The sequence below is a fragment of the Brienomyrus brachyistius genome, chromosome 14, assembly GCF_023856365.1.
Source record: "Brienomyrus brachyistius isolate T26 chromosome 14, BBRACH_0.4, whole genome shotgun sequence".
Classification (NCBI taxonomy): Eukaryota; Metazoa; Chordata; class Actinopteri; order Osteoglossiformes; family Mormyridae; genus Brienomyrus; species Brienomyrus brachyistius.
In genome coordinates, this window is record NC_064546.1 from 20,403,321 (window position 1) to 20,430,386 (window position 27,066).

The 27,066-nt window shown below is 40.8% G+C and overlaps 2 protein-coding genes across 3 annotated transcripts; both read left to right on the top strand.

Annotated features, from left to right (window-relative positions):
* Window positions 1–265: 265 nt before the first annotated feature.
* On the top strand, window positions 266–13,051 carry napba (N-ethylmaleimide-sensitive factor attachment protein, beta a). Of its 2 annotated transcripts, XM_048975516.1 has the most exons (11): window positions 266–592; window positions 4,284–4,363; window positions 4,801–4,917; window positions 5,652–5,698; window positions 5,877–5,954; window positions 7,237–7,292; window positions 7,505–7,589; window positions 7,675–7,779; window positions 8,722–8,790; window positions 9,587–9,637; window positions 10,164–13,051. In XM_048975516.1, the coding sequence occupies exons 1-11, from the start codon at window positions 495–497 to the stop codon at window positions 10,263–10,265; spliced, it is 888 nt and encodes a 295-aa protein (XP_048831473.1). In that variant the 5' UTR covers window positions 266–494; the 3' UTR covers window positions 10,266–13,051. The 2 variants fall into 2 exon arrangements, with proteins under 2 accessions (XP_048831473.1, XP_048831475.1); XM_048975518.1 differs by lacking the exons at window positions 266–592; window positions 4,284–4,363; window positions 5,652–5,698 and having other exon boundaries at window positions 4,810–4,917.
* Window positions 13,052–19,529: 6,478 nt separating this feature from the next.
* Window positions 19,530–26,309, top strand: LOC125708035 (tribbles homolog 2-like). The gene is made up of 3 exons (XM_048975515.1): window positions 19,530–21,177; window positions 24,556–24,848; window positions 25,676–26,309. Exons 1-3 carry the CDS (start codon window positions 20,914–20,916, stop codon window positions 26,142–26,144), a joined length of 1,026 nt encoding a protein of 341 aa, XP_048831472.1. The 5' UTR covers window positions 19,530–20,913; the 3' UTR covers window positions 26,145–26,309.
* Window positions 26,310–27,066: the final 757 nt, after the last annotated feature.

A 27,066-nucleotide genomic window follows, 5' to 3' on the forward strand; every position in this document is an offset into this window, starting at 1 on the left:
GTACTACCTATACTAGACTACAGGTTGGAAGATAGATGGATAACATAAATGCGTAATATGCTATATGTATTGAATATAGATAATAAATTGTTCAAATTTATTTTGAACCGATGAAAGTTTTCGAATTTCATACGTTTGTTTATAAAACATTAAAGAAACATCAAAAATAAATTTTATCCTTAAAATGATCCATCTTTTGGTGTCGTAACTGGTGCATGTCGTACAGTACGTGCTCACGAGCAAAAAAGAAGGTGTCGGGGAATAAACGGCGTTAATTTGATATTTTAATTGGATGAATGCAGCAGATTATCTGGATTTTCAGTGTACATAACAAAAGCGTGCTGAGAACCGGAAACATTGTCTACGGCCCGGAAAACCTTTAACGGGATTTCTCACGTTTTCCGTCTCCCCGAAATCAACTAGGCATTACGGCGCAGCAGGTGAACCCGGCGGTGCTTGTGGTTCAGACGCGTTTATATATCATTATATAAGAAATGGATAACGCCGGTAAGGAAGAGGAAGCTCTTCGGCTTATGGCTGAAGCAGATAAGAAAATGAAGTCATCTACTTCATTTCTGGGAGGGATGTTTGGGTAAGATTTATTTCATTAGTGACATGCCAGCGGGCACAAAAAAAAACGCAAACTATTGGTTTACAAGGGAAAACGAGTTATGTAGGTACAAGGTGGATGTGCTCGGATATCTAGCTGGTTTAAGGGTGCATTTATGGGTTGTATTTTATATATATAAATTAATGCTGCAGTATATACAAGGTGATGTGTTTGGTAGCTTGATTCGAGTAGGCGGGATGCATCAATGATCTCACGCACTGATCTTGTCCTTCCTTCCCAGTGGATCGATTACCCTCGGAAATTGTGGATGGCTCCGTTCATCATGAGGGAAATAAAACCAAACGTTGCATTTAAGACATGAGTCTTTATTAGACTATGTGGTATTTGGAAATAGAACGCGATTTTCACGCATTCACCACTGCTGGCGGAGCCTTCTTTCTCGTCCATGTTTGTGTCATATAAGCGGTAATTCCCGTGGGAAATGTGGACAGCTGATTTTTCCATTTACTGTGATTGAAATACACCTTCAAAAACAAAATCCTATGAACCTATAATACGTACATCAATTTATTTGAGTTCGGCACATTCGTGCAAGCAAGCTCTTGCAATTTCATAGAACATGGTATATTTGCTTCATATTATGATTATATGTAACTAATTAGGGGTCCAAACAAGCTATGCTGGAACCTTATTGTATTTGCTGGGATTTTTAGGGGTCTTTAGCACTGGGACCACTACTGTTTTGTTAGGATTTTCCTCATAATAATAATAATATTATTATTATTATTTTATTATTCGGGGTGCAAAGCGTGTAGCGCTTTTCATAATCCTAATTTGGTGAGCGTTTCTACTGTAACGGCAACATGTTCAGATAAAAACTCCTGTTACAGAAGGTTTTACTAATGTCTGAGTTTTTAGTACATTAGCCTCACATGTATCTTAGTATTCTTCTTCTTCTGCAATAAAACGATATGTGGAGCAGCTGGTGCCTCTGTAGAGATTTATGAAAGGGGGGGGGGGTAAGCTTTTATTAGGGGGGTCTGATGGAAATGGCCCACATTATCTAAACTAAGTAGCAGAGGTGGTGGTTTCAGGTCCAGAGAGTACAAATCCAGACCAAGATTTTGTTTCAACCAACCAGTTGAGCATAAAGAGTCACAGAGTACTACAGCCGCACTAAAATAGGCCTAACGACACCCCCGTGGAACAGAGACCATAATTTTGGTCGAGTGGCGCAAAACCCTCCCCCATCCCACTACTCAGGCAAACAAAATCACTACCATTGGCCTGATGGGGGCGCCATAGTACTATTTATTTATTTATTTATGGCTGTATCTTCGGAACTGTCGGTCTCAGAAACAAAAGTTTTTTCGAGACATTCCTTAGCTCATAGCAAACAATACTGCTGTGAGACTATGAAGCTCCGCCTACTTAGATTTTTAGCTATTTTGCATAATGTGGAAAACGTACTTTCTCAAACTTTTTCTAGGTCAATCATCCCATTCACACAAAATATGAACTGCAGAATGTAGACAAAAAGTTGTCTGTAGCATTTTGATCAAGCAAATTGTCCCGATGACCAATGAACTTCTTGGGCATGAACTTTTAGCATTTAATAGTCGATTTCTCATCAACAGAAGATCCAGTTCTCACCAAGCTTACTATGTGTAGTTGGTAAGACATTCTGAAGACGCTCCCCAAGTTTTGCAAAAATCACCCAATAACTAAAAATGTATAACTCAGAAACCACTGGACACAGAAAGATTAAATTTTGTATACTTGTAAATGGCCAGATGTCCCAACTAATCATTTAGTAAAAGTTCATCTACTCATCAAACATGGCTGACGACAGCCAGTCAAATTTCATCAGGCTTTCAGCAGGGGTGGCTCTGAGGCTAAGGATCTGTGCCAGCAATCCGAAGGTTGCTGGTTTCAATCCCGTGAATGCCAGGAGTGATTCTACTCCGCTAGGCCCTTCAGCAAGGCCCTTAACCTGCAATTACTTCATCCAGGGTATGACGTTAATCTACATCCAGCCCTCCAACGTACTGGGAAAAGCTTGGGGGTTGGTGGCAGGACTGGCACTCCAGCCACTGGGAAATGCTCACACTGGTCCATTCAGCCTAGTGTGGTGCTGAGGTGTCACCTGCCACACAGCTGCACAGGTTCTCATCCCTGAGGTGGTTTGTTGTGTGGTGGAATCACACAACGTGCTGGAATCACCACACGATTCTTACCTCTATAATTGCCCTTGTATATAATGGAAAATCATGAAATTTGGTGTCGTGATGCAACATTCCCTCCACTGTCCAGAGCTGTAAAGACACACTAGTCAGCCTAATGGTGGCGCTATAGTACTATGTTTTAGATTTTGGGCCACATTTTCTGAACTGTGGATTATAGAAAGTACTTTTTTTTTCTCCAAAATCCTTGACTTTGACTTGACTTTGTTAATAAGTTCAGCAACCTTTGCCCCGTACATCTTTATCTAATTGGCAAAATTTTTAAAATCTATTTTTTCAATCTTGTCCTAGGCTGTTCGTCCAATTCAAACAAAATTTGAACTGCAGCATCTTGAGACCATGTACACAAAAATTTGTCCTTAGGATTTTGATAAGGATTATTGTTCCGATGCTACAGACCACTTCATGTCTTGGGTACGGCCTTTTCGCACTTAACAGCCAATTTCTAATCAGGGGAACATCCAATTCTCACGGAACCTGCAATCTATGGTTAGTATGACATTTCCTGTAGTGTGCCTGTAATCAGAAGGTCGCTGGTTCAAACCCAGCCTCAGCACATCTGTGGATCCTTGAGCCAGGCCTTTAACCCCCAGCTCCCTGGGTGCTGCTACGGGTGGCTGCCCTTCGCAGACAGCTTACGCTACAAAGAGCAAGTTGAAGGAGGTGTAACACCAATTTCCCCACGGGGACAATAAAGTATGAATTTATTCAATTTTGAGTTGACTTTCCAAATTTTGTCAAAATTGCCCGATAGGGGACGTGACAACTCAAAATAACTCATAACATAAAAGGATGAAATTTTGTGCACATGTTTGTGGTCAGATGTCCCATAAAAAGTTTTACTGATCAAGTATGGCTGACAACAGCCAATCAAATTTCAGCAAGCTATAATTACCCTTGTATATGAATGAGAATCATGACATTTGGGGTAATGGGGCACTGTTCCCTGTTCCTTCCTGTATTCAGACCAGAAAAAGACACAGTCTGGGCTTGTGGTGGTCCTGTAGCGCCCATAGTTCATAGGCCCATATACAATAATGTAGATATTATGTAGTCATACGGTACATTCACAAAATGCTTCCATATGTAATACATATTCATGTAAAGACATTGTAATGAAACATTTGATGTTAAATGTGGCCAAAGCATCTATTCAGATTATACTGCTTAGACCCCGTTAATCGCCGCCTGCAGCTAAATTTATATTATTATTATTATTATTCTTAATTTGTGGCATGATGTGTAAATCGTTAAAGATTCATAGCTCCTCCCTGTGCAACTTTCTAGTAACTTGTCAGGTTGGTATGACCATATTATACTAATTGATGCAGCGACTTTCTCATTTCATTCTGCTTCATTTTTTTCATCCGTTTCCTCGGTTAAAAACACTGTCTCACTCAGTGCTCTTCACACTCTGATTTATTGCCTTCATGGGTGTTTCAGGGCTTCCCTTCCATGTTGTCTTTCAGGGGGAGTCACAAGGTAGAGGAAGCCTGCGAGATGTACGCCAGAGCGGCCAATATGTTTAAGATGGCCAAAAACTGGAGCGGTAGGTTTTAACTAAGCATATTATTTTAAGGAATTTTCTGTCTCCAGCTGCCAAGGCAGCTGTTAGTAATTAGAAATCATCCACCATAAAGTCAATGTAAAACGCCAGCATGCATATGGCGACACTTGGCGCTATTTCTTTGGCAGTAGGTTTGTTATTCTCCTGCTGCTGTTTTGTTGCCTCTGTTGGGTTCATGTCGCACCAAGTGGAGAGGAGTTTGAAAAAAGGAAAAGCTGTTTATTTGTTTAAATTGCCTGGAAGGAAATTTCACATTAAAGTATTTATAACTTTTTTACATTCTTCATCCTGCACCTTAAAATTCAAGAAAAATCACTTAGGCTGTGTCTTTACCCTATTTTACAGTTATTTCTGAAGTGTTTGCTTGGGTTTGTATTTGAGGACTTCCGCTAATACTCTTTAATGTCATCGTTGCCCAGCTGCAGGAAATGCATTCCGCCAAGTGGCCAAGATCCACATGCAGCTGCAGAATAAGCACGACTCCGCCACCAGCTTCATCGATGCAGGCACTGCTTACAAGAAGGTCGACCCGCAAGGTGAGGCGGGATGGACTGTCGTTGCATGCAGATTTTGGTGCATTAAAAATATAGGTTGGATGCTGATGTCTGATGCATAGTTACTGATGTCTGATGCATAGTTGCTGATGTCTGATGCATAGATGCAGGTCTGATGTCCAAGTTATAGATGTCATTTAAAGAGAAGGGACTCTGGTGTTAAGTGGATAGACTTTGTTGATGGTCACTGTAGAATCACACCATTTGTTTAGCAGTTTTACTCCATTTTACATACATGAGAATGTTATATTTAAAAATTATGCATTCTTATGGACTGGTTAATTATGCTTAAATGTCATAAGATTTTAAATTGTTTGCATATTATTAATAAAGTGAATGCCTAGTTTAACTATATTAAAAACCTACGAGTTGAAGTGAATATGGTAATATTCAATAGTTTATTTTGTTTATTTTTTCATTTGTAAAGAATACAACTTTCTGCGAATGGTGTAAATTAAGGTTCAGATTATTTTTTTCGGTTGGTATTTGTTGAAATATTTTGTTTAACTGGATTTTCAGTGGATTAAAATATATGTTCTTTTTCTGTGACAGAAAAAAAAGCAATGCAGTGATCCTGACGTCAGTGTTTACGTTAATCAAGGATTAACAGCGATGTTACCGTATTGTTACCCTGTGACTGGAGACCTATGTGTTGTTCCTGACATATAGCATTTATTGAAATTTACCAATTTCCTCCTTCTCCTTAATGCACCAAGAGGCCATCAACTGTTTAAGTGCAGCCATTGATATATATACAGACATGGTAAGCTCCCCATTGGGTGCATAGCATTATGATCATAGCTAAAGGATGACAAATATATGTCAAAGCCAAACCATGTATTCTGCTGTACATGTTAGTATGCATCTATGTGAATGCAAGAAAACAGTACATAGTATGCGCTGAAACACGTTTGTTAGCATGTTTATGATTTTTCTATTAGGGAAGGTTTACTATTGCTGCCAGACATCATGTCAGTATCGCCGAGATATATGAGTCTGAAATGGTGGACGTCGAAAAGGTGAGGAATGTTTTAAAATGTTGCACATCTCACAAAATGAACTGGTCAGCTGTATTTTTTACACTTTGGTGCGTGCGTGCGTGTGCGAGTGAGTAAATGAGCGAGTGTGTGTTTTTATTAGGAACACAGAGCTCTCGCAATTTTATAACTAGCTGGCTCTTAGTCTAATGAATTGCATTTGTTACAGGAGAAGCTGAGGGGAAAATAAAATAATTTCTATTAAAAATAATTGAGATGTAAGATACAGATAAGGTACATTTTTTTCTGGTTTAATTTCTGCATTTCGGCAAAACATTATAAGTTGCGAAAGACTATATTGGTTGCAGTGAGGAGTTGCACTGTGAAATTACATGGTGTGATAGGTGCTTCCCTTAAGTCCAGCAGTGAAGTTTTAGGTTAGTCAGTCCATGACTGCTTTCTCCTGTATGTTCATGGAGAGCCTGTCCCAAGTTTTTGGACTGTTGCTGAAAACCACTCAGATGTACAGTAGGGGGTAACTTGCAGATTAAGAGATTTGGCTTGTTAGCACATCTGTGCTTGGTTGGCTGACATCAGAATATCTGGATGCTTAAAATGACAAAATAGAACATACAAAAGTCCTGTTATGATACAGAAAATATCTACAAACAAACCTCTGGACTTTGTGATACAGTAAGAAAGTAACATATATCTTAATTGTTTTTTTTTTTTTAATTGTAGAAGAGTAATGAATGTCGTTGGCATTGTTATCTGTTTGCTTTATGTGCTCCTGGTGTTTTAATTGAGTTGGTTAAAGGGCCATGAAGATACATTGTCTATTAAGCTATCGCAATTACACAACGTTGATAGTCAAACAGCTTTTAGTTTAATTAATCTAATTATTTATTCATGAGGGGATAGCATGTAATTTATTTCTGTACGTATTTGCAGGATTGATTTCAGGGCAAATGCAGATGTGAGATTGAAGAAGGATTTATGAATTTTCTTTATAGAACTGCTAGCCATGACAAAGTGGAAGAGTACATCCTAGTTGGGAAATAGATTAGTTCCTTAATCCTTATCTTAATAGTTTCTGAACTAAAGGAGAGGTTACTTCGCAGTATTACTCATTCATGCACCACAGGCGTCCACATTATTACCTTCACGCTCCTAAAAGCATGACATTTCTGATGTTTTTAAGTCTTAGCATTGTGTGCTATTCTTTAATATTCCTGGTGTGACTCTTAGAAGAAGGTTTATGGGTTACGGTTTTAATTGAAATTGAACCAGAGTTCTTTATCATTGTGTTTTTGTCTGCTCTCAGGCAATCATACACTATGAACAAGCAGCTGACTACTACAAGGGAGAAGATTCCAAAAGGTGCCCATTTACCATGCGGACGCAACATCATTATGTTGGCCGTCATTAGATTTAATGATCTGAAACCTAAATATAATTTGGTCATACTTCAGTTTACATCAGTGTAATATACCTCGGGGAGATAAATTGTGTTGGTATCGTGAGTTAATGTCCACCTTCTGCTATAATTGGATTTCGTAATTAACTGTACATTTTCCCCCTCCTTGTTAAAGCTCAGCCAACAAATGTCTGGTGAAAGTAGGCTTCTACAGTGCCCAGCTGGAGCAGTACCAGAAGGCCATAGAAATATACGAACAGGTCAGTGTTGCTTCTGCATTACCCAGAAGTTTCAGATTGAACTGAGGATTTCCGCGTCGAGGCTAAGAATGTCGTTTCCTTGTAGGTCGGAACTAATTGCATGGATGACCCTCTGATGAAGCACAATGCAAAAGAACATTTCTTTAAGGCTGCCCTCTGCCATTTCATTGTGGATGAATTAAATGCAAAGGTTAGTATAAATTCAATCCAGTAATTAAATTCCGTTTCTTTTTATATAGTGCCTTTCACACATAGTTATTCTAAGGCACTTAACAAGAATGTGGCAATATAGTCGTTTCGGTCAGCGACGGACCACCATATATGATGGTGAGCACAAAAGATTGAAATGGAGCTGGACAATTCCTGTCAGCTAGTGACATCATAGCCATAGTAACATTGCAGTGCGACGCATTTCTCACGTGTTAGTGATGATGCTGGGGTAAGCAAACTCACTGCATTGCCAGTCGCATTAAAGTACAGCACATACAGTTATGTACAGTACATAATACCTGATAATGGTAATAACTATGGAACTAGTTAATGTATTTACTGTACTGTAGTTTTTAAATCATTATTTAGGCTGTAGTATACTAGGTGTGTAGTAGGCTATACCATCTGGGTTTGTGTAAATATACTCTATGATGTTTGCACAATGACGAAATCGGCAAGTGAAACATTTATCAGAGCGTATCAGTGTCATTAAGTGACGCATTAATACACATAATTAATTCTTGGATACTAAATTGTTCATGATGTAGGAATAAAAAAAATTAAATAAAACCTCATTAGCTATTAAATCCAGGGTAGATGTGCATTGAGTCTATTTCGATACCTTATCCATAAGAAAGGCCGAAATGCATTACATTTGTAATCTACTTTATAAATGATATTGTTTGTGTGTTTTGTTATGCGAAGATTAGGAAACACTGCCCGGGGAAATGCATTTAGCATTTCGGTGCCAGTTGTCATTTTCATATGTGTGTGTTGACAGTTTTCCCCTTGATTCATAATAATTCGATTCATTATTTTGTGGTAGGCGAAATATCACCAGAGTAATTTTGATTTGTTTGTTTGAGGCTAAAATCCCCATGGTCGCCTCGTTACTTTCAAATTAATACTTTGTGTCCTGCAGCTTGCCTTGGAGAAGTATGAGGGAATGTTTCCGGCGTTTTCTGATTCAAGAGAATGCAAGCTTCTGAAGGTCTGTAAGTTTTAATTTTTTTTAAAAAGTTGCTTTAGGATTCATTGCCACCCGTCAATAATTTCCCCCCCCCTCAGTGGTCTGAATGGGGAATGTACAGATATTGAAAGCATTTTATTTCATAGTAAATGGAACATCAGTGAAGGGTGTGTAAAGATATGTGTAACTCTGTACGATTAGCTAAATAATTACATCACTTAATTTATCAGGCAACACTTTTTCAGAAACCTTTCTAGGAAATCACCCACTTGGGAAATGTTAGCATTTTTTTTTTGGTTATTTTAGTGTAATTATTACGTATAAAAAGAGGAATGAAGTGGTTTATCTCCTCCTAACATTATGGTAATGTTTCAAAAACACTTTGAAGTAAACTTTGGAACATTTAAGGATATACTTTAGTACACGAAAAAGGAGTACCCCTTGGAAAGCCACTTTGTCCAAATAAGAACCTACGAAGCCAGTAAGTACAGGGAAGCACTCTGGTACCCCCCCCCCCCCCCCCCCCCTTTTTCTATAGCAGTATAATTAAAGTGACACATTTCTGTCATTCTGCATAAGGAAGGTCATTTGGAACCATGGCTTCTCTTCCAAGAGAGGAAACAATCCTTGATTACTGAAGCCTGTTTAATTTATGTACAGTAGTTTTTAGTCCGTCTCGTTAGAAACACAGATCAAGCCGAAAGAATGTGGGTTTTTGTCTTTTTGGGGAGAATGTAACATAAAATTATAATTAAAACTGCATAATAATAATTGGCTGTATCTGCCCTAATCACGGCTTCGAATATATCCTTCACAGAAACTTCTGGAAGCCCACGAGGAACAGAACAGCGAGGCTTTCACCGAAGCCGTATGTTTGCACTCCTGCAGTAAACTCGTAAAATATAACAAAGTCTTCTCATCCAACTGTGGATGCAGAGAATAATATTCAGTCATTAATTTTGGATCCTCCAAGTCTCTCCTCCCATTGCCATAGGTTTATGTTAAAAAAAAAATGTTTGATCAGTAGTAGTCATGAATGAACATGTCCTTCATGTTGTGGTGACTTTCTAGGATGTTTTCCAGTGTGGAAGTATATTGTGCTAAAAAACACTCTCTGCTTGAGAGAGTACCTACTTTCCTGGGAACTGGAACCAGTCAGCTTTATGGTGTGTCATTGTGTGTCCTATTTTGGACTGACATCCTATCCCAGGTGTCTCCTGTCCTATGCTTCGTCAGATGTGCTCCAGGCTTCTGCTGATCCTATATTAGATAAATGCTTATGAAGATGGATATTTTGAATGTTTGACAATAAGACTCCTAAATGTATTGCATTGTATGGTGAGCATTATAATGTGCAGTTTTGAGTCTGCCAAATGATATTATTTCTTATTTAGGTGAAGGAGTTTGACTCCATCTCCCGCATTGACCAGTGGCTGACTACTATGTTGCTGCGCGTCAAGAAGACCATCCAGGAGGATGTTGGAGATATGAAGTGAAGGACGTTGCCAATCACCTAACTATCAGTGACGTTGCTTTGTCTGTACATGTGTTTTCAGAACAATAGGTCATTAGGATTGTCTCAACCCATTTCTGAGCTGTTCAAATCCTTCATTAACAGTGTCATGCCAGACCAGGGGTACATCCAAAATTAGTCCATACTGAATATCATTAGAAGCCTACTACTTGACCATTAATGTAGTACATACTGTATTTATGCATGAGAATAGTATGCATGCACTTGGACAAACTGCAGTCACCTTCATGTATATTACCTGGCCTAGACATTTACCAATAATGTAGCTTGACCCCCTCAAAAGTTAAAAACGTTAAAAACTATCAGTGAAAAAATATATATAATCTAAGCGACTTATGTAATTGGGTATTGCTTTCTTAGATTTGTACAAAGATGGCTTTTCCTTGTGAGAAATTTCTGAGCAAGCAAAGTTCTTTGTCTCTGGTTGCAGCTCCTATGGCCTTGTGGGATAGCGTAGCGTTCATCGGTTGCACACTTCGGAATTTCTCAGAATGTAGTATGTCATCCAGGTATCGTTCGGCTACTATCTCATCCATACTGAGGATTTGGACGTACTGCTCACTTTGTGTACTATATTTTGCATCCTAATTAGCAAACAAGTGTGCGATTTTTGGATGCACCCCAGAGTTTGGAGAAAACAGGTTCTCTTCAAACTGCCTACTCTTGAGCCAAAACGTTCTCCACCATGATTTTTATTTTTTATTTTTTATTAAAAAGGGTGCACTACTAATCTACTAATCTCAAAATTACCCTGCATTTCTAATATATTTCGCTAAGAAGTTAAATCTATTTGGAAGCAATTTCATTGGGGTTTCTAAATTCCATTGTTAAAAATAAAATGCATGCATGTTTCTCAAAAACAATAATGGATGTAATGCCTCTGAGTCACCTGTTACAATTAACTACATTTTACATCTAACTGGTGTATTGTATCCTGGAAGCAATGCAATCAACTTCATGTGAAAGAAACAAGCCATTTTTCAGCACAAGAGTACAGAATATGTCATTTTAATTACTATTGATATGGAGATCGATTTCTCTCTCTCTCATGGGTTTCTCCGTACAAGGTCAATTGAAAAATATAATCTCTTAAGGGCTTTTAGTGAGGTAGCTTTGGTTTATCTTGGTTACATTGTCTTTATTTTCATAGGAACCAGGCTTGTGAACATTCCGGAATGCCGATCAACATCAAAGACTTATTTGTTTTTATTATACATAATATATAGAAAATTATTAATATAAGTACAGTCGTGTTGCTTAAGTGGAAATGAACAGTATTTTGTAAATGTGAAAAAGCTTATTTTTTTGTCGAGCTAAAGTTTAAATTTTATTTTGATATTAATGGGTATACAATCTACAGTAATGTAATAAATTTTTGCATATCACACAAATATGCATTTTAAAGTTACCATATAATACAATATGAATTTGAATCTATACTGTTTTGTCTTTTTAAATCTGCACACTGGGTTGATGTAGTTTTTTTGTATTATTTCTATGATTTTATAGGGAAAATGTGCTCAGGTCTGTTTAATGTTAGTGTTGGCCACTGTTGCCCTATCGTGGCACTGTCTACATATTATTGTTGTGCCGATGACATAGTGTTGGCATGCAGTGTGAAATGTTCTGAATTTATATTTCAAACCTGACTTCCAGTGTCTGCGCTTCCGTATCAGTCTCCACGTTTATACCAAACTGTGCTGTTGTAAACTCATAGTAAGCCTCTGAAGTTTATTGTTATAAATACTGAAATCCCAGAATTGTGGAAAAAGAATTCTGCCAATTATCATCGATATCAAATGTGTTTCCTTAAGCGATGTAATCAAACGGGAGGTTTTTTCATTTGTATGTAAATTTACTCGCAGCCGAATTTTTTATGAACGTACTACAGCCGGCCCCTCTCATCCGGCATCAGCCTGAAGGCCTTTTCTCTTGACATAAATGCCGAGGATGCAGTTTCTCCTGGGGAGGGTGGATCTCATCACCGGGGATTCTCACCAGGGTGTAGGTTACGTGGAGGTCAGGTCACGAGAACGGGGGCAGTTGCTGACACAGATGCGCTACTCTGGAAAAAGAACCTGGTTTCTGGTGCTTTCTAGAACTGTGCTGAATTTACAGCTGGGTGGAATTTATAGTACGTTTACAAGAATGTTGGGAGAAAGGCGTTTGTAGTATGGGAAAGACTTGAATCTAAGCTATCATTTAACATTATCGAATCGTGGGCTTGGAACACAGTTGGTGTGGATTTACGGGGCAGTCGTTCAGATTTCTGTGACATGTATTGAACTTGTGTTTATAACAAGGATGTTGGAGATCTGCATTTCCAGATTATGATGCTAACATACCCACTCTTATTTAGTACTGCGTTGAAGGAATTTCACTTTGCTGTGGAAAAAGATCCCTATTGAACATCTTCCCAAATCATCCGGTGAACACACTGTAGGAAGACTGGGAGATGTAGAACCACTGAACATCATGACAAATGGAACCGACCACTCAGGGCTGTCAGCTGATATTGGTGTCACTACAGAAACATAGATGTGTCGAAAACATTCATATTCTTATCTAACCGTTCAGCGGTTCATCTGAAATTCTGAAGGAATCTTCATGTTTCGAGTAGGTGCTGGTGATGCATAGTTCTGTCCTCGATTTAACTGTGTTAGGCTGCACTTATATGCCACAAATGTTATCTGTAACTGTGATATTAATAGCTGTGATGCATTAAAATAAATGATATTTACAAACATACATTTCGACGAGCCTGTGATTCAGAACACACCAAAGCAACAATGCATCGTCTTTGCAACAGCGTCCACAGTTTGTTGTATGGACACTCCTGAATGGTGGCTAGAGATGGGTGGGGTAGAATTGCGACATGTGTGACGCATAAAAATTGATTCCTTTTTGCATCCACGTTTGCACTATCGTGCATTGTTGTTTACACTGACATGCATTGTTTACATTTGGAAATCGCTAAAGATATCTACGATGGGTCACAAATACATCTTAAAAACTAAAAATACCCCTGTAACAATAAGGAGTGTTCTGCAGCATCCGGCTTTACAGTATGTACTGCGTAAATTGGACGATAACAGGAAAACATGCAGAGAAGAATCGGGGAAACGTAAAGCAAAAACATTATTGCAGCAAACGTATAATGACATAATAGCATAAGATATTTGAAAACAGATGAAGGTGGATGTTATGTGTGAAATAGTGTCAAACAAGGCCGAATCAAAAAACCGACAGACGGTAGATTGCTGCTGGCTATTTTTACTGCTAAAGGGCTTGAGAAGGACTAGCAATTAGTGTTTGCACATATGCATTACTCCCAATCAATAGCATGGACTGCGGATCCTTACACCGTGAGTAAGAAGTTAGTAGGGAAGACAAACTGAGATATTAGCAGTCTGGAAAATATAATTATTGACCTTAATTTTCCATAATCAATTCTGGGGTCCTGGAGCCTGTCCTGGGAGGTTTATACCAGGTACAAACACCACTGTGTAATTATCAGAAATAAATTAGTCACCCTATTCTGTCGATTTCATATGCCTGGTCAAACGTATTTACTGCTACAGCTGCAACTCTCAGGTGGACTAGGGTTTTTTTGGAATGGAACCTCCACCCGTGAAAGTTACGCAGAAGATGAATGATAAAGCCCTGACTATATGAACAGCCAGGAGAAGGTTCCATACGGTCTATTGTTTTGTAGACTAGCAGTGAGCTCAGGAAATGGAAGAGAGCCCGGCATCTGACAAACACTGGCACTGAGCTCCCGTTCCCTCCTGCAAGGTGCTTCAAGAGGTCTATTGATTTAGCCCTCAGGTTGCCAGGCTGCCCTCCATGGCGTAAACAAATTTACATAGCTGAGATGCTGTGGCAGCTACTGGTGGTGGTGGTGGTGGTGGTGGGGGGGGGGGTTAAGGAATGCAGGTTCTATGGGTTCATTTGCAATGCAGATGCCCTGGTCTCTTGGCATTAGGCGTCAGGTGTTTGGTAACTTCCCCCAACCCCCCCTCCTCAATCCTGCAGTTGAGCTTTTGGCTGAAGCAACTCAGGTGAAACACCTTGCGGTGGTGAGCGGAGTGCAAATGCAGCAGCAGAATCCGAGCTGCCCTATTTGCGTCTGTGTGTCTGTGGAGTCGCATGACGCACGTCAACACTTAAGTGACGATTGCCAAGATGCAGGTTTCCAAAACCTTTTATCTTACTGGGAATTTCTTTAGGAGCTGGAAAACAATGAGCTCCTCCAGCAATTACACTGCACAATATTGCTGAGTTAAAGTAATACATCTGTTTTTCTTTTTTAAAAAAAATTTGATACAACAGACTGCCTTTCAATTGTATTCTCTGCACATTTTACCGGAAAGTAATCCAGCTGTTTCTGGTAATTATATGTTTCAGCAAATCATTGATTATTTTGATTGATTGCACTGAATGTGTCTTTGATCACAAAGCTGAAATATTAACCGCATTTTTTTTTAATCCAGGACTGAAGCTGTTTCTGTTCCATTAAAAAAAAAATTAATCGTAGATCACCAATGCCAGCAGACGTAACAGGAGCTGTCGGTTTCCACGTCATCTGCCGGTTTGGCAGGCGGGCATCCGCCGGGCACAATAGCATGTTTATGAAGCGGAGCGTGATGGAAAGGGGAAGCATGCACCGCGATCGCAGACCGTGTTCATTCACGTCCGCAGAGCGGAGCTGATTACATACAGGGAACGGGCCTGTGCCGAACCCATCCATCCATCTTAAAATCTTTTATGCAGTACCGGGGGCGGGGGGGGGGGGAGACAGAACCTTATTCCAGACAGCATGGGGCACAAGGCAGGGGAACTCCCTGGATGAGGTACCAGGTCATACACAGTATGGGCATTCAAGGTGGCAGTTCCCCTAAATGCATGTTGCAATGCAAATTGCCGTGAAAGACTCATTGTCTCACATAGGGTATTGAGAGCCCGACCAATAGAATGAACAGACTGTATAACATTTATGTCCATCCATCCATTGACCATAACCGCTTATCCAGTAATGTCACAAAACAACATAATGTATAAATAAAATATATCGTAAAATATCACTTATAGAAAGGTTGCTTACCATCCCTAATCACCACAGCTTGGCTGGTTTTTCTGTATAATGAAAATATACACTTGATACTTTATTACTGGACCATACTAATGCATTTTTCATGCATTTGTGTCATTATTGTTATTTATCATACAGCTAAATTTTGAAAATCTCATGAACATCAACAGTTTCTACAGCCTGGTTTTTAGTGAATATTAAATATAATGTCCAAGTATGTATATGCGTCCGTATATTGTATGTGTGCATGTATAATGAGTGCACTACAATGTATGTATTATTAATGTACTGTGACACAAATGTAAAACAGAAAGTGGGTTAAAGTATCTATCCATTGTTTAACTGCTTTTCTTGGTCAGAGTCAGGGCAGCGTGGATACTGTCCCAGGCAGCATAGGGTACAGGGCAGGGGTACAGCCTGGACGGGACGCCAGTCCATCCCAGGGTACAGGGCAGGGGTACAGCCTGGACTGGACGCCAGTCCATCCCAGGGTACAGGGCAGGGGTACAGCCTGGACGGGACGCCAGTCCATCCCAGGGTACAGGGCAGGGGTACAGCCTGGACGGGACGCCAGTCCATCCCAGGGTACAGGGCAGGGGTACAGCCTGGACGGGACGCCAGTCCATCCCAGGGTACAGGGCAGGGGTACAGCCTGGACGGGACACCATTCCATTGCAGAGCACATACACACATGCACTATGGGAAAATGAGAGACACCAGTTAGCCTAAAACAGTGGTGGTTCCAGCTTGTATGGCACCCTAGGCGAACCGCCCCTCTCCACCCCAAGACCCCTCGCAAACAAAAATTGCAAAAAAAGAAAAAAAAACACCTTTGGCACAGATTGTCTTTTTTATTAAGAAATTTGCAATGATTCAAATAAATAAGCACACATTTAAAACTGATTTGACTAATTGCACTAGTATTGTCCAAAGTTAGCGGTGTGCTGTTTGATATATTCCCCCACTCCCCCTACCTTGGAGTCCCAGTTGGGTGACCTGAGCTGCCTAACTGGAATCAGGGCCCCCACTCTGACAAGGTTAACTGACCCACATGGTGACGTGACATCACTGATGTGACGTGTAAATAAGCAACGAAAACCGGTTGTTCAAATGGCACAATCACATTTTTTTGTGCGGGGTGACAAGGTGCCGCCCTGGGTGAACGCCGATGTCACCCATACCTCAACCGGCCAGTGTTCTAAAAATATGTCTTTGGACTGTGGGACGAAATCCAGAATATCAAGAGTAAACCTGCATAACTTAGAGTGGAAAAGAGATTTGAACCACCAACCCCAAAGGTGTGAAATAGAGCAATAGAAAAGGTGTGAAATAGAAAATAGTGCAACAGATGAAAGGATGATGGGTGACCTTATTAAATATGCTTAAAGTTTTATTTTACAATAATTCAAGCTGCAAGTATCTTTATTGTGTTAAAGAGCACCTGCATTAGACAAAAATAAGTGCTTTAATTAACCGGGAAATTCATGATGGACAAACATGATATTTTGATTGGTAACTACAATATTAAATAAAGTAAAAAGCTATTTGAAAGCTTTCACAGTTGGAACTGACAAGAGAACTCATTTAAAGGGAATAATTAAAACCATTTATTGGCTTGCACAGTGAGTGACTCCACCAAGGGATGGAAGTATATTAACTTACTAATGCATGCCTTGCTCTCTCTTTCTTTCAACAGAATGAACATACCAAGCAGCCTCAGTGGAAACAGTACAGTACAGTAACAGTCTCTGCTTGGGTTGATTGTGTGAGTGTGTAGGGGGGGGAGAGAAACAGGCAGCCTATTGTTTACAGCATATCATCGTCTTAAACATAATTTAAAGAAATCGGCAGTGAGGGCAGGGGATTCATAATGAAACATCTTTATGAGATGTAATTTGCATGATGTGTAGGCTAAGAACAGCAGAGTTGGAAATAAAGAAATTTGGAGGGGGGGGGGAATGAAAAGGTTGCAGTCTCTTGCTGCACTGGGGCGTACGCAGATTGCTATACACTACAGGACCGCCTCATGCACCCCCCCCAGCCGCCGCTCGCATTCCTTCTGCAGGACTGAATTCCATGAGGTGCATCAAAATTCTGCGCCTGAAGTCCACCGCCCACTTCCTGCATTATGAGCCTCACATAAGCCTGCTGGGGTGTCCAGCTCTCTGGTAGCGACAGGTTCGCGTTACCTCGGTCCCTGCTTTTAACCGATTCGACAATCTGGTTATTCATGAACGGCACAATGCTGGACCTCCAGTCAAGAACACAATAAAATCTCACAATAATCTAAAGGTAGCTTTTCCTTTCCATTTATATCACCATCTGCTCTCACCAAGGGAAAAAAGCTGTTCTGATACGAAATTTACAGGAAGAAAGCACGATTTTGGTTTGTTAACATATTTCAGCCTAGTCATTTATGCATGATTGATTATGCTGACAGATTGTAACAAGCATTGAATGTCTCTAGATACCTCATAACAAGTGGTATAAAATGTTGGGATCCATCGTGCAGAATGATTGTGGCCTTCTTTTTCATTAATCCAGTAGCGCGAGACCCAGTATCCAGCCCCCTCTACCAGCCAGTCCAAATTTTTGTTCTCTCCCACCACCTACACGTTCTGGCAACCAGTTACAAAACCCTTGATTACTATGCAGGTGAAGGACTGGAACAAAAACGTGAACCGGCTCGTGGACGACGGAGGACCGAGTTGAGAAGCGATACTTTAATCTGATGGCAAGTCATTGTGTTTATAAATGCAAGGCAAACGTGTTACATTCTACATGACTAAGCTACGAAAAGACTGATAAGTGCCAAAACTGCCATAACATCATTTATTGACTTATTACTACTACTGCTTTTGTTTATCAACCTGCTATATCCAAGGGAATAGCAAATCTCCTCTTGGGATCTTTAAAGGATACCTACCTACCAAACAATTTAATTTGTTATTATATGTAAAAGATTTTAGCAGTTGGGTCTTTCTGTTGCCCTGTAATAGATGGCATCCCAGGCTATCAAAGAGCAATGTGTTTCCAGGGTAAAGCTCTCAATTCACCACAACCCCACGCTGGATAAGCACTTATGGAAAATGGATGTATGGGTGAATGACTTCTTATTGAACCAGTTTCAGCCACGATGCCCAAAAACCATTATGTTATTTACCAGCCCATGAACATTTGAAGGCATCATTAACAACAAGACGGAATCTAGCACAATAGGACAGAGATTATCTGTAGAGTGACGTAGCGAACTGCACTGATCTCTGTTGCACCACACTTGCATTATAGTTAGGTGGATTGCACAATGCAATCACATTCTGCTACGCCATGAGGAGTAATACCTCTTCATATATGCAAATTTTGTAGTTGTGCATAAGAAGCTACTTTAAGATACAACATAAAAGATTCAAGGAGCTCTTCTGTTACTGCTGAGAGAAGAAACTGAGGTCTGTGGGAAATGATATTCTAAAAAGGTAAGAATATAGCTTGCACAGAGAAAGGGGTAAGCATCTCTGCTGGAAACTAAGGAACCACTGTCAAGTTGGGAGAAGGTCAATACTGCCCTAACCACCTGATCTACTTATCCTACACAAAGACACTGACTAGGTCTATGAAAATGGGCTTGCTGAAGAGCAGACATGCCAGAAAGGTACTAATACCCCCACTCCAGCCAAACTCATGTTTGATTTGATTATAAATAGGCCTATTTTTCTATTGCCCATTCTTTACTATTTTATATTCTTAACACAATATGTTGCATGCAGAAGTGTACATTTTGTAATACTGCAAGGGACACGATGTACTTCCCTAGACAACTGCATTAATTTAAAAAGATCTGATACCAAGTAAGCTAATCTAAAGTATCACGGCAAAATAACACTTGATCCCATAATTATTCCCACCATAGTTCTTAGGAACGATTTACAGAACGTCTTAAACATCATGTTTTAAGCATTAACACACATCTTCTTCCATTTCATTGAAGCCTTCGCACAATTGCAGATCCTTTGAAAGCTGAACACTTGCTTTTGTTTGAATGCATCCTTCAAGCATCCTCTTTTTTTCGATTCATAGCACCGGAGAACATCGCGTCCCGCTCTATTATTTATTTATTTATTATTTAAATAGACTATTTGACGGGCATCTGTCGAGTCCAATAGACATCGTTAACTTTGGTAACGTCGGCGGAGAGGCGGGACTAACACGACTAGGTTTGGTGTGCAGGCCGTAGTAAGCGCCAGTGTAGTCAGCGGCTACACGGTGAGCGGTGTGAATGATGTCGCTGGCTTTGTAACACTCAATGAAGTACCTTCCAAACCACGTAAGTACTAAAAATACACCAGAAGACAAGTTGCTTAACGGGAATTAAGAGAAACATTGCAGGATACCGGGGCTTCCTATTCTACGCACCGGAATTTATTCCGAATTTATCCCAATATAATCTGGACTGAACAAAACAAATACCGGCCATCGGTGTCCACGTAAAGGAGATAATTTCGCGTCACGGTGTTATTTTCTGAGGCTTCGGTGCGAGGAAGCTTAGCACTAGCTATGCAATGGATATTATTTGAAGGAGGCCTTTAAACAGCGGGGAAACCGGGCTTGCAAGCTAAGCTCGTTGGTCGTAATAAGACCATAGAGTATCCTGGTAGCTAGCAAAAGCCTCTTTCTTTTTAAGATCCACTTTGTGGTTACCGTGCGTTTGGCTGCTATATTTGCTACCAGGCTCGCTTTGTTTGGTTTTTGTTTCTCATTCAATACATTATTTTTCTGCTAGTAGTTTTTGCACATGCATGTACATCAGATAATTTTTTGGCTCTTTATTTGTTGAGTCCGATTCAGTGTTTGGTGTATCTACGAACTTGCAGAGCCGCTGTGCAAAGTGTATTTAGCAAGCCAGACAGCCACTTTCATTCAGCCTATCCGAAATAACTAGCTACAGCAAGCAGGCTTGCCTTTGCCCGGCCAGATCTGGAAAACTTGGGGTTCTGTGCTACCCTTATATCTAACCAGCCATCTAACGACGTTACACAGCCAGCCAGATAGCTCCAAGTCCCCATTGCAATCGAGATGCAGATGCCTGCCAATGCATCCGTGTCCAGGGATCATAAACCTTAATATCTCGATTGCATTTTTTGCATAAAGCTACCTAATGTTTGGCAGAGTTGCTTTTGTTTGTTTTTTAAAACCGGGCTCTCGCTAGCAGCCGATATAGGGGGATTTGCAATGCAAACAAACCGTCGTTTTCTTGGACTCGCACTCGAATGTTATTTTTAGAAACTGGCAATTTTTTTTAATGTTGTGTCAACGTGCGACGTTGTGACTGTTATATAGGGAATATGCACTGAGCGATGCTCCGTTGGACTGGACTCTAAAGATGTGCATGGATTGTGTCTAAAAAGAGAGGATTTTTTTAATCAGGGAGAATAATTTGCATTGATATTCCCAAGCGTTTCAGGTAGCGTCCTCTCGTTTTTGTGCCGCACGGTTCCCCTGGCGATCCCCCTTTTTTACACTAATGAACATACGGCGATCAAATCCCGTCCACTTAACGCGTTATGGGAGGCCGAGGCGCAAAGCGCAGGACTTCGAGGAGTCGTCTTATCTGAGCGAGTCCGCACAAAGTTTCAGTCCCAATTTGGGATCGCCGAGCCCCCCGGAGACCCCCAGCTCGCCGCACAGCGTCTCCTGCATCGGCAAGTACCTGCTGCTGGAGCCGCTGGATGGGGACCGCGTGTTCAGGGCCGCGCATCTGCACAGCGGAGAGGAGCTGGTTTGCAAGGTGAGCCCCAAAGCCGCTGCTTCGTCAGCCTCCTGCATCACTGAAAAGCACCGGCGGCTTGTTATCGTGTAACACTTCGCCGGATGTCCTGAAAGTGGGTTGGGATCTCCTTTCAGTCCTAATTGATGGTCCCAGCTATTAAAGTTGTTCTTAAGTGCTGCATGAGTGTTATGGCTTATGGAGCCAATGGGGGATGTGCAATGAATGTTGCATTTTAAGTGTCGAGCAGTCCTATATTGGATTCTCAATAATAATAATAATAATAGAGAAATTATTCAATGCATTAATTTCTTGATGCTTTGAGATTCTTTACTTAATGAATAAACTGAGTATCTTATAGTAAGTGCGTGTTCGGAGAATAATTCTAGGTGGCTAGATAGCCAGTTGGTCCAAGATATAAATGTTAATTCAACAAGCTGATCATTTTAGCGCTGCTAATGATGTTATTGTGTTTGGAATGAGAGTAACAATGTTGCTTTGTTCATTCAATTCTTTTTTCTCCTTAAATTTCCTAAAGGGGTGTTGCTTTTGCCGCTTATCCAATTTACTCCAGTTACTTGTAAAAGCCAGGATGTTTCCCGGACCATGTGATCTACAAGCTGTATTTCGTAGGTTTTCCTCAAGGTGTCCCTGTAGGCACCAAATCTTCAATAATTTGGTAATCCATATTAGCATATGATTGGAAATGCCCCCCCCCACTTGCATTTTTAGGTTTATAAAAAAATGTGAATTGTTTCCTTATTTCAATTGTGGCAGTCATATGTTAGTCATTTAACTTACGTGTATATTTACTATAAATGATGACTTAATTAGCCGTATGAAGAATGATGATGATTCCTACACATGTCTTGCAAAATGGAGCATTTAAAACTCATAGTTTTGAAAGGGCGCCCTTTGTACAAATAGGATTTTATGGAATAAAAACAACCAGGAAATTCTGAACTCAGTCTGAACACTTGCCTGTTGGAGGATGCGGTTCTGTAGTTCATGTGGATGTCCTGATTCGACTAGTGACTCGTGGTAAAGATTTTCTCTGAGCAGCAGTCGAGATGCGTTGAGGTAACATCCAAACCAGTCTTTTGTCACCACAAATTTGACATTCAGGAATATATTTAAAGAGACTGGGCCGCGACTGCTAAATTTTGCTGATTTGTGGGGCAATGGTGAATGTGGTGCACCCCCCCCCCCCCCAAAAAAAAATAGGGAGGGGGGGGGAACTAGCCTATTGTTTAGCTTTGTTATAAGCTGCCTTAATACAATGATTGTTTTAGTACATTTTTTATTGATTGCTGCTGGTCAAGAGCTGGTCGTATTTGTAGGTTTTGGTGGACTTTATGGATTCTCTGATCATCTTATGGTTCTCAGTTGCAAGAATTCTTTTCCTCAAACCATTTCTATCTTACTGGAACAGTAATTTCGGCTTCTGTAATATTGTGACATACAGTAAAATGTCCATCCTCTTGCTTTCATGCCCTGAATAAATTGAATGTCTTTCAAGCCATGGTCATTTAGCAGTCTTTTTTTTTTTTGTCAAACCCTTTATGCATATTTAAATTCATGTCATGTGCATTGGAAGATTTTCCTGTGCTTTCTGCCACAGTGAGGTATTTCAGGCCATCTGCTAGTTTGCCTCCAAAATCCCATTATTGATTGTCCCTGCAAAACAAATTTGAAAACCTTACTGCCACACAATTCCATTACGTTTTGGTCCCTTTGATCAGTTCTTTGATTTTATATAGTACAGCCCTGTCTATAGGCACTTTTCTACGGTAGGAACCTTTTTCTGGAATAAGGAATTTCTCATTTCCACTGCAGGAACTTGGCCTGATTACTAGTTTCATGGAGAAAGTTCCTAAACCTGTTTAGTCCCTACTCCGGAGAAAGGAACTTTTTGCCCAACCAAGAACTGCTGGGTGGGGCTTATAGAGAGAGACTTTATTGATTAGTTGACCACATGCCCCAGCGTTAACTTGGGAGTTATGTGGAATGCTGGCAAAAAGAGATGGTGGTAGTAGTACAGTGAAATTTGAACTGTTGGAATTATTTTTATATTTTTGGTTATATCTTCATATTTCTGCATTGGAAAATTCAATTGATAATTGACATACTTCTGTCTGTCGTCAGCATTGAAACTTGCCAGTGATTATTAGCAGAATAACTTTACATCTTTTTTTTTTTTGTTTTCCGCAGAATAATCTAGACTAGTTTTTATAATGAATTATAAATGTTTATGGGTCATATTAATAAAATGTGACTGTATTTTTGGGCCGCACGATTGGTCCCTCCAACAATAAAATGACTGTCCGCTTTTTTTGGCTTGTTGATGTAGTTTATGAAATAATGTGTATTAAGTTCAGCAGCCTCCCATGCTTACTTAGCGAAATGGTCACAGTTCCTGTTGCGCGATGGGAAAGTGACACATGAAAATGGCCAGGAGCTGCAAAGTTTGTGGTCAAAGTGGCCCAGGATCCCGGAACCAGGGAATAGGTTCCTGAACTTCAGTAGGAAAGTGTCTAATATGGAAGTGCCATGTTTTCGCAGGTGTGCGGTGCATTATGCGAGTTTCTGTAGACCCAGTTTGGTGAATTAGCAACTCTAAATTGCTGTGTGTGTGTGTGAGAGTGTGAGTGAGTCACGATGGGCTGCAGTCCCATCCTTGTTGTTCCCCAGCTTTGTATGCCATTGTTTCTCAACCTGGTCCTCAGGGACCCCCAGGCAGTTCATGTTTTTGCTCCCTCCCAGCTCCCAACCCGTATCGAATGTTCGGTATTCCGGAGCTGGGAGGGAGCAAAAATGTGGACCGTCTGGGGGTCCCTTAGGACCTGGTTGAAAAACTGTTGTCTGCTCTGCTTCCCAGCGTGGAATCTATGTTCCCCAAAACCCTTTATTGGATAAGTGTTTGAAAGACCAATGGGCAGATGAGTCGAGCTCACAAGTCTGACACATTGGTAGTGACTGAATGATCAACAGACAATTGCTGCAATTGAATAACTGTACAGGCGCAGTTTGATATAAGGGTTCATTGGTTTGACAAACCTGGCCCCCCTCTTGCTGAAGGAGAACTGAAAAGCAGGCCTCACTGTCAGAAAGAGTACAAACCCTGGTAGAGTTTTGTTTCCCAAGGTACAAACATCATTAATGTATCTTAAAGGTACATTTACCTACAGTTAGGGTACAATTAGCAGACCAATGACAAGTAATTGTACCCTCAAAGGTACAAATTGGTACCTTTTTTTTCCCCTGAGTGCAGGATTCAAGAAGGAAAATCTGGGCTTTATTCATCAGAAATAACTTATGAATTTGTCATTTGTTAGTATTTTCAAATACAAATGTGGATTTGCGTGGTAATTGTACACATTCGTAATTTCTTCTTTCCAGGTGTTCGATATCGCGCGATACCGAGAATCTCTGGCTGCGTACTTCTGTCTCTCGGCGCACAAAAACCTCAACCAGATCGTGGAGATAATCCTGGGCGATACCCTGGCCTACGTGTTCTTCGAGAGGAGCCATGGCGACATGCACTCATTCGTGCGGACCTGCAAGCGGCTGCGCGAGGGCGAGGCAGCGCGCCTCTTCTATCAGATAGCGTCGGCCGTCGCTCACTGCCACGACGGCGGCCTCGTGCTCAGAGACCTCAAACTGAGAAAATTCGTCTTCACTAACGAAGACAGGTGAGCCTCCCTGTCCCGTCTGTGAATGCTGTACTTAAGGGTGAAACAAACGCACGATCGGCAGCTGTCGCCAAGCGATATGGTTATGTTTAGATTGTATAGCGTTATGAGCAATTTGTTTTGATATGTCTGAAGAATCTGTGATTGTTGGATTTTGTAATAAGCATAATTGGCGGGTAGCTGTACTTGACATGTACTTGATGTTGGTTATTACTGGGTAGCTATTAATATAGCTGATGTCTGTGTTGTGCCTGTAACAGGGAAAGATCATGAAATCAGTCATTGGTTAAAGTAACCAGGTTTAGCAACCACAACTTAAAAATACGTTACATTGGTTCTCTTCCAATTGCTAGTAAATTGAATTATACCAGGTTTTAAACTCCTGGAATCGCTTTGAAATTGTTGCCTGGCAACCAAGAGAGGCTGCACCATGAAGAGCAGTAGATGCTCTTTATATTAAGGGATGCAGAACTGTTAACCTGCAGTGTTTGGGATTCTGGTGCAGTACAGTGTGGTGATTACCCAACTGATGTATGATATGGATTTGGGGGGGGGCGCTCAGTTGTGTTCTCCTTAAAGGTGCTTTTTAGTCATTAATATACATGCTTTTTACACCCTAGTTGGTTTTTCATGTTTGTTTATGGCATTAAATGTCTGATAGGATTGAGAATTGGAGTTTCTGTATCAGATATTCAGTTATTCAGCTGTACACTGAGGTGGGGGGGGTGCACAAATGAGTGTTTTGCTGTTAGGGGTTTGTGATGTCACAGCTAAGGGTGTGAGGTTAGCAACTATGACTTCTTACATGAAGTGTCATTTTCATCCAGGAGCCTCATTAAGTTGGAGAGCTTGGAGGACGCGTACATCCTGAAGGGGGACGACGACTTCCTGTCAGACAAGCATGGCTGCCCGGCCTACGTCAGCCCGGAGATCCTGAACATGAGTGGCAGATACTCCGGCAAGGCGGCGGACGTGTGGAGCCTGGGCGTCATGCTCTACACCATCCTGGTGGGCCGCTACCCGTTTCACGACATCGAGCCCAGTTCCTTGTTCAGCAAGATCCGCCGGGGGAAGTTCAGCATCCCCGACACGCTCACGCCGAGGGCCAAGTGCCTCATCCGCAGCATGCTGAGGCGGGAGCCGGCCGAGAGACTCACGTCCCGGGAGATCTTGGACCACCCATGGTTTTCCGGAGAATTCCACGGTCCTGGATTGGGGTGTGGGACGGGAGAGAAGGACGCGTCAGATCAGGTTGTTCCTGACGTGAATATGGAGGAGGAGAAATTCTTCAATTGAGGAGGGGGGTCGTACCTCCAGAAGTCCCCAGGTCGGAAATCGGGAAATTAAGTGAAGGACATCGTAATTCCATCCAGGTGGGAGCTGGGTCGATCCCAGCAGGAAGCAGGGGGTGTCTCATGTGGATCGTCAAGGAGCTGCTCGTCACAAGAAGTACATATGCAATGTGGGTGGTGGGGGCGGGGAGGGAGGGGGGATCAGGGGAGGGGGCTATCCTGTGCTTTTGGATCTCAAGTAGGTTTTTAAACATCTGTTCAAAGAAAGTTAAAAATGGTCGTCTAGTAGATCCTAACTTATTTTTTTTTCTTTTCGTTTTTTCCTCATCTTACAGAGCCAAGGATAATAAAACAAGCTGCTCGTACGTCAAATTGCAGGGTCACTTTTTCCTTTTATATTTTTATATATTTATATTTTGAGCCTCAAGATGTAACTCATTAACCATTGAATTTTATTCAGGATCCATCCCCACCTCCAGGTTTTAAAGTGTGCTCTTGGGTAAATTTTAAAATAGCAGGTACAATACAACTTTATTTATTGTTTTTGTAGCTTTCAGCCTCTGCCTTTCATTCATGGCATCTTCTAGAACCTTGTGACAAATTCTCAAAATGGAGGATTGTAGTTGGCTGTTTTTTTTTTTGTTTTTTTTGAGTATCTCTTGTTGCGACAGATTTTTAGTTTAATGTAGGTTTTTTTTTCCTTAAGAACTGACATGCACTTCATATTATTGGTGTGATAAACTGTGCTTTTAATACTCATTGGCTGGTATTTAAGTTAAGCTTGTTTGTTTTACCCTGTGAACAAGGCAGTGGCTGTCTTGTTTAAATGTAAATTATTAATTAAACGTTTCTATATAACATGCATGTGTGACACGCATAAGCGAACAAGGTAACACTAAAGCTTAGATGAAGCATTTTGAGTTTTC